Source organism: Anoplophora glabripennis, unplaced genomic scaffold (genome assembly GCF_000390285.2).
Source record: "Anoplophora glabripennis isolate ALB-LARVAE unplaced genomic scaffold, Agla_2.0 scaffold30, whole genome shotgun sequence".
Lineage (NCBI taxonomy): Eukaryota > Metazoa > Arthropoda > Insecta > Coleoptera > Cerambycidae > Anoplophora > Anoplophora glabripennis.
This window is the reverse complement of record NW_019416226.1, coordinates 1,786,902-1,795,480: the sequence shown is the minus strand read 5'-3', so window position 1 is coordinate 1,795,480 and position 8,579 is coordinate 1,786,902. Positions and strand designations below refer to the sequence as shown.

The following is an 8,579-nucleotide window of genomic DNA, read 5'->3' as shown; positions in this document are numbered from 1 at the left end:
TTGTCCAATCTGATCTAGTTGCAGCTCACAAAGTTTAGAAACAAAAAAACATCTAACTAATTGAGGTTATGTTTTTATATTTTTACAGCATAGTGCATTTTCTATTTTTTTAATGTTGTTTTTTTTATAAACCATGCAAATTACTACAGGAGTCAAGTGAAATGTGTGTGTATGTTTCTCCATTAGTGGGATAGACAACGAAAAGCAAAAATGGACCTAACGCTTGGCTATAGGTTAGAAATATTTTGATAACAAATTTAGTCAGTAAGATGTTGGTACCTACATTATTTCCTATATATTTAGATGAATGACAGAATTTTGTGCTAGAAACGTAGAAAAGTAAATGAAATTGTAGGTTTTTGAGATTAAATTTCTTTGCCATAAATTTAAGCGAATGACAAAATTTCGTACTGAAGGTGGCAAGATAAGCGAATTTATTGATTTATGTGTGATTTTTTTGAGTAAATTTATATTTTTGACATATATTCAAGCAATAACAGAATTTTATGCTTAAAATGAAAAGATATGCGAAATTATTGATTATATCATAGACAAGCGATTTTTGTTGAAAATATTTTAAACTTTTGCTATAGATTTAAGCAAATGACAGAATTTTATGCTTAAAATAGAAAGACAACTGAAAGTATTGATTTATACATAGATAAGTGACTTCGTTTTGAGGATATTTATCTTTTTGTCAGATTTAAACAGGTGATCGATATTTTTAACTTAGAATGAAAAGATAAGCGAAATCATTGATTAGAACAGAATTTTTGGGAATTTTCCCTTTTTTTGCCTTCTTTGTTTACACACACCTGTTACAATATTCAGTTTCCGATTCAAGAAAAAAATTAATTAAAATTGTTTAACGAATTAATATTTTATTAAAATTCATGAATTTACAAATTTAACAACAAAAAACCTGATTAGTCAGTAAAAAAAAAATAAAAAATCAGTAGTTGCATTCCATTGTATATTTTACAATTTTATTCTTAAAAAATAACATTCTCTCATCGCTGAGACTAATTTCGGAAACTAGGGCCGGTCGGCGTTTCTCTCGCTCAGCGCCCCCAAAAGAACAATCGTCTGCAATTAAATATTAAAAAATAAAAACAATAATATAATTCTTCCAGATATCTACAAATCTATAACATAAATTTTAGAAGTATTAAACGCTATCTAAATATTCAATGAACCAAAAAACATTGATTTACACAAAGGTACTTATAAGTTTTGCACATGCAAAATCGGAGCAAGTTTGTGTAGGCAACACTTAGATACTTCATTTAAATAATTTCATTATCGATACTAGCATAATAATTACAAATATATAGACAATATACATTTGTGTTCCTGTTTTACACCTCTTGTTTTTTGCATTTCGAGCTTGCTACATATTAAATAACAAAAAGAAACAAGGAAAACAATGCGCTTAATGCATAAAGTGATATATTTACAGGTTCTAAAGTAGTTAGATGAGAATTTATAAAATAATTAAAAAAATTAAGTATTCATGAACGTCGTTAATTTTTAGTTTGTTTTTTTTACCAACATTTGAGTTCAACAATTCAACTGTTATACGTAGATATTTACAGGTTTAAATTATAAAAAAAAAGATAATAAATGTCATGGGAGATCACTGTTTCTAAAAACCTATTTCTCACGTCAGATCACTAATTTCTCAATAGGTGACAGTTTCTTCTCTTATTTTTTTTTATTCTGATACGCAGTGAACGTTTATTACACATAATTATCACAATTTCTTTAAATTTTTTTTAACTACACGAACTGCTTTATGGAGTCCGTTTCCACCGTCTTCGTGCTTCCTTAGTAGATGACCTCGTAGACGGTCGCCTTTTTGTCTCCGGAACCGGTCACTATATACTTGTCATCTGCCGAAATGTCACAGCTGAGTACGCTTGAAGATTCTTTCGACTGAAAAAAAAAATTTATATAACAAGTGCTATTTATGAAGAAACTAACATCTCTTCCACTTGTACGCTTATGACAAGCACTGACATGCTTCAGCTGGAAACGGTGCTTGTAACAATAGAACGTATACAACTCATACTGAACACTATGCGAAATTAACGGCACATTACAATTTCCATGCAGAGAATACATAAAATTGTTTTATCAGTTTAAGAAGTGGCAAAAGTTGTGGTTCGATTTATTTATGACTCTATTTACTGACTGTTGTTTACGATTACATAATTGTAAGTGGCATAACATCAGTTTAGTTGTTAGGGCAGTCTCTTGCCCGATAAACGCTCCTCGCTACAAACCTCACAAATGATGATTATTATTTTAAAGACAATATGTACCTGGAATATGCTAGCACCATATGGCGTCCTCCAGGCGTTCAACAAATTATCCTTTCCGGTGGAAACGAACCACTTTCCACACGCGGCGAACCTCAGGCTCAACACGCAACTCTCGTGCAGGTGTAACTGGTACTTGTCGGGCTTGTTGGCGTGTAAAACTTCCACGTTCGAGTTCTCCATGCCTACTGCCAACCACTCGCCCATCGGACAGTAGCCCAGGGAGAAGATCTGCGAACTGAAGTCGTGCTGTTGCAATTGCCTTCCCTCTCTCAGATCCCAACTTCGGACGGTGTTGTCCAGACCTCCGGTCCACAGTTTGGTGCCTTCGGAGGAAATGTCTATACAAGAGGCACCGTCTGTGTGGCCCTGGAACTGCCGGACCAAGGTCTGGTTGTGGAGGTCCCACACCGCTATGTTCCCGTCGGAACAGCAGCTGAAGCAGACCTTGGAGTCGGGACTTATAGCTAGAGCGTAACACGCCGGTGCGCTGGAGGTAAGTTCAGCTTTGATTCGAGGTGTGGGACTTGCCAGGTCCCAAATGGAGAGGTTGCTCGCTTCTCCGCCTACAATCAGCGTTCTTCCATCCGGTAAAAGTTTCACGGATCTGATGTAGTTGTCCCGTTGCTAGGAAATCATTCAGATTAATATTTTGCTAACACAACACCAAAAGGCAAAAAGAAATATTGTAATAATTACCAAGCAATCCAGTTGTGACACGGGACTCTTCGAACCGGGTTGGCTGATGTCCCAGACCTTCACGCAACCTTTTCCTCCAGTGTAGACGTATTTCGTAGGGTTGGAAATGGTAACAGCGCACACCACTTCACCGTGACTCAATGTGTTGATTTGCCTTGCATGACGTGGAATTCCAGGCCCTACAAGGGCATCCGGCGGAAAGGGCACCGGTTGCATTTGTCCATCCGCGCTTACGTGGAAAGAATAAGCCCTACAGTAACAGAAATAATATATCTAAATTACAAGTTTTGCAGATACATAATAAAAAAGGATATTTTTCTTCATTGTTTTTTTTTGAAGGAGAAACTCAATTTACTTATAATTATCAGAACGTCTAGAATCGAGTTACATCAATCTATATATAAATAGTTCCTTGAATTTCAATATCTACGAATTTAGACTTGGAAATATTGTAAAATTATTAACAATTAAGAATTTATTGTCAAACCAACTTTTCATAAATCAATTTGTATTGTCTGTTTTAGTTTGATCCATGACTCATCTATTTCTGTTTGTCAGCAATGAAAACGATTCATTAATTTATATTGTAAATAAAATAGGACCTAACATGGTGCCTCGTGGTATACCATATTCTCCATTTTTTCTTTTCATTCTTTTTTGGTTTTGAATTAGACTGAAATAAGTTGTAGGCCTGGTTCCCGAACAGCTTGACCAAATTCATTTTGTCTGCCATTTTTAGATGTGCAGTGGCAACATTACTAAACTAGCACCGAAGATTATTCTCTAAACATCGAACTGTGAACACCGATGATTAAATAGTAACGGTAGGGGATGGCTAACAGTATAAAATGCTTTTGACAGGTCTATATAAGTTACAATAGCATCTGCAGTTGATGTATTTACATAAAACCAAACTGTTTCAGATATAGTAGCTCATTTTTATCAAGAAATACAACTAGTCTCGATTTCAGTAATTTCTCGAACATCTTTGAGAAATTTGTTATTAGTCAGTATTGTAGTGTCCCCATGTTTGAAGATTGAAAGCATTAGGGAATCTGTGAAAGCTGATTGTCAATAACTTACTTGAATCCATTTGTTAAAGGTAAAAACAAGTGGTTCTCTGATAGTTGTCCAAATTCTATCAAATATATTCCTTTTTTAGTATGTAACTACTTACGGTTTGCCTCCTGGTATTCCACCCAATCCAGGAACCACTGGCGCCCTCATCTGATTATGCGGATCATATCCAACTTGCAAGGGAGGTCGTGGATAACTGTTAAGAGTTGGTGGTAGGTTGTTGTGTAGGCCTCCGTAGTTACCAGCCGCCGCAGCCGCTTGCAGATCGTGTGGTGCAGCACCTAATAAAAAGCTAGGTTGAAAAAAGGCGCGTTTGTGACCTTGAGGTACCACTTACCATTCGACATAGCCAGATAAGACGGGTACTGCCCCAACGCCGGCGGTTTCACCACGGGTTTCAACCCGCCGCTTCCAGAAGACGATCCAGCGGCCGATGTGGGCGTCACCGATTTGGAAATCGGCGTCGTCGGTTTTTCTCCGTCCAATTTTTTCGTGGACGGCGTCGATGCGTTGCTTGACGTGCCCGATCGAGGACTGTGGGGACCAGGGTGCTCCTTCTTAGGCAGCTTGTCAATTCCGTTTTCTCTCGGGGATGTGGTGCCGTTTGGAGGAGAGACGGGGTCCTCGGAGGCATCGTCGACGACTAAGTCTTGGTCACTCTTTTCGCCGTCGCTATGCTGAAATTTGAGTTGATTGTTAAATCGACCTCTGTAATATTTTATTACGGTAGCACTGGAGAAACATCCATGGAATGCAATGTAGTATGGTGTTAGTAAGTTAATTATACAGGGTGATTTCACTTTATATACAGAAACTGCAGGAATAGATTAGTTGCTAAAAAGTTAGTAGAGTTTGCTCTATACATTTTTTTCCTAAGGGACGTAGAGTTACAGTCTTCAAGTTTCCAAAAATTATATACTTTAGGTCATATCAAAATTTGGGAATAGATACGGCATGAGAAATGGGGTCAATATCGTAAAAAGAAATGTAAAATCCTTATAGTTTCCGAGAAAAAAATTATTGAAGTTGTAGTACTTTCAACCATTACATAGCTGGACAACTGTAGTCTCTAGCGTCATTCGCATTACGCGTGGAGAATCACGTGGCCTCAGCGACTCCGAATACTGAAATCCGATTTTACAATCGTTGTTGCCATAGTGTTTACAATAGTTTTCTAGTAGTTAGTGTCAAAAATGGCTTGCCTTTACAGCAATTCGGAGTTGATGGATATTCCATTTTTTCTTTAGAAAATTGTATTTGTAAAAGTCCAAACATCCAATTTTTTTTTTTTTTTTGATAGGTATTGAATCATCCTGTATATTTTTAAAACATCCCCACAAATTTCTGGACAACAATAATTAATTGCTTCTACCGTTAGGTATTATAGGTGTCATTTTGTCACATATCTCTCTAGAAATAGGTACAATTTTTAAACACTATAGCGAGACTGATTTATTTTTAATCATCTAAACGAAACATTTTTGAACCAACTGCCGAATAAATATTTGAACGGTCGTGCAAACACGAAATTTGAGGAGCAAAACAAATTTGTTTAAATATTTGCTTACCGCAGTTCAAATATTTGCAATAAAAATACGTTATAAATTAAAATATCGCAACCCACTGTAAACAAAAGTGGATTTCAAGTAGTGGAATCGTTTCGCCCTTCATAAAACTGAGATACTATACGGCAGACGTCTTGCAATACGGCCGACATTTGGGACCCCAGGCACCCCCATAAACTTAATGAATTCTTGTTTATTTGCCGACTCTTAAAACGAAAATTACTTCAATCTCATATTTGGGATGATCGCCCGACGGATATGGTTATAAAAATAAACGTAAAAATCACAACTGCGGCTAGCTGGGCAAAAAGAAGGCGTAAAAGTCGGGAAGATTTACGCGTTCCGGTTTTTTGCACGGGGCGCTCACGCCGCGAAACTAATTTAGAAATTAAACGGCCTTTCTAGAGGCGTTATAGGTTGGATTGAGGAATACTCCAAGAGAAAAAAATCAAAATCGTAGTTATTATCTCCTCTTTCAATCTAGCCATAAAACAGCTCTATGTACAGGGTGATCCATGTTTATGATTTCGCGATTTATTTATTTTGATTGATTAAAAGTTTAAAAATGTTTTATATTTAATATTTTGCACGTTTTACATATAAGAATTACACCAAATTTATGTCTCTAAAAATGAAAGGTAACCTCTATAATAAATATTGCCTCCGTTGAAAGTTACACCTTGTTTAAATTCTGTAAAAAAGTAAGGCACACCTGAATTTATAAATAATAACTAAATAGCTGATGCCGAAATAGTTTTTTTGTTAGTATTTGTTGTCGTTTGTGTGCTCTCTAAGGTGTCTAATATCTACCGCAGAATAACACACCGTAGATTAAACCACTAGTAATAGTGGAATAATAGACAGATCTAAGTGTAATATGGTGCAAACAATTTTTAAGTTCACGCAGTACAAATATTTGCGATGCTAACTTAGGACAAAATCAATATGCGACTTTCGATGTAAGTATGCGACTTTCGATGTAGGTAAGTACCAACCCTGCACAAACCAAGTAAATAAACAGGTGAAAACTCTGCAGTCCATCTGTCTGAACTAAAATTAATGGTCTGTGTTTTCGTTTCATTTACTTTAACCTTATTAGCAGAAAACCAATCTTTAACTTGCAACAGACAATCCTAAATCACCGGAATACAGTGGTCGTCAATTGCTTGACGATGATCATTTGTATCTATAAGGATGAGTATGGGTCCCAATATTGATCCTTGTGGTACACAATTAATTACAGATGTTACAGTGGAATATTTTCCTCCGCATCTGTGCTGCTTTCTATTGACAAGGTACGATGCAAATAAATCAAGTTCCCTTAATCTGATTCTGTAGTATTCAAATTTGTATAAAGGTATTTAATTAGAGACGAAATCAACTGCTTTGGTCAAGTTCTTCAACAACAATAAACTAATGCAAAAAATTAAAGGGTCAAAAGAATTTCCTAAATTTTTACGTGATTTTTGACAGGCTATATTTAGGTGAAAAATGGTCGTATCGGGAATTCAAAAAAAGTATTTTGAAGCTCTAAGATTCTAGTTTTTAGATCTTCCGGTCGGCGAGTGACGGTTATAATGCAATTCTAAGAAATAGGGCGACAAAAAAATTTTGCAATTTTTTTTTCCGAGTCCACGGACTTGGCAAAATTTTTGTTCAGCTAAGCCATTGCATAAACCAGATAGCTTGTTTAATGTCTATTCATATAAATTTAGATACGACATTTTTCATCGAAATATCGGACTTTTAATGGAAAAGGATCCTTTCGTCTTCAATCATCGATATCTCGGCGACAAATGGTCGTACAGAGAATTGAAGGGCAGTTTCGAAAACTGGAATAAATTTTCTATAACATGCTGCCGCAACTTTTCGGAATTTTTTTTCCATCTTTTACACGAATTTCAAAAACCAGGAAAAAGGAGTAATTTATGGTTTTTTTGAAAATTGATTAAATAAAATGTTAATTAATAATATGACAATTTGGATATTATATTTTTTTAAAGCAACATTGCAATAAAATTTATAAATAAATGAACAGTCATTTTTGAAGCGATTATAGAAAAATTATTTTGGAATAGTTGATACTTGCAGGAGGGAGTAGGCAACCAACTTTGCGAGAATGCGGATTTCCTTTAGTGTTTCGTTTCCTGTAAAATCGAATTGGCAGATTCGATCTACTCCTCGCCGACGCAGTAAAAAACTTTGTCCTCTTAATTCCGAATAAACACGCATTTTAGAGGCGATAAAACTGGATCCGCGACGACACCCCCCATAAACGATACTACAACGAGTACCGCGGCAATCGTGCGGATTTATTTTAGTGCCCGCTTTAACTGCGACCGTTTTATTTAGAGTCTGTCGGATTCGAGACGAGGCTGCGATATTTTTCATTGGAACGTCGGGCCGCTCGAGTCCGGAACCGTAAGCGCGCCGTAAACGCCGACCGGGGCCGTAAATGCATCGCCGGAAATGTTTTATTATAATGTAAAACGTCTCGGGAGACGGCGTTTTACCCTCGGCGGGCACCCCGGGGAGCACCGCATCCACGTGACCCAGTTTTTAAACGGGGCCCTTTGTTTCCAAGCGAGGATGGTCTTGTTGTGGAAATTAGGGGGGAAGGGCGGGTAGATGGATATCGGGGAAGAGGCGTTTCTTAAACCAGAAATTGAAAATGCGGAAAAACTTGTCGGCGCTCATAGGGCGCACATTTGTTACAATTTTTATTATACGATGTTAGATTCCTTGCAAATTGAGTTGCAACATGTCTGGGGGTGGATTGGAAGTATCTGAGAGAGTTAAGAACCTGAACCATTGAGAGTAATACACGAATCCATAGATGGCGCTACTTTGAAAGATGTCAGACGTAGAGATCGTCAAGAATTTGTAAATGGTGTGTTTGCATTAAATAGTTGTTTAC

At 36.6% G+C, this 8,579-nt stretch overlaps 1 protein-coding gene across 1 annotated transcript in view; it reads right to left on the bottom strand.

Moving 5' to 3' along the window:
- Window positions 1-936: 936 nt before the first annotated feature.
- LOC108913147 (transducin-like enhancer protein 4) overlaps window positions 937-8,579 on the bottom strand; it is a 369,612-nt gene continuing 361,969 nt past the window's right edge. Inside the window, exons 9-13 of the mRNA XM_018718638.2 lie at window positions 4,435-4,774; window positions 4,198-4,378; window positions 3,021-3,270; window positions 2,325-2,948; window positions 937-1,935 (exon numbers count right to left, since the gene is read on the bottom strand). Coding sequence (XP_018574154.1) covers window positions 1,828-1,935; window positions 2,325-2,948; window positions 3,021-3,270; window positions 4,198-4,378; window positions 4,435-4,774 — 1,503 coding nt within the window. The 3' untranslated portion in view covers window positions 937-1,827. The remainder of the gene's footprint in view (window positions 1,936-2,324; window positions 2,949-3,020; window positions 3,271-4,197; window positions 4,379-4,434; window positions 4,775-8,579) is intronic.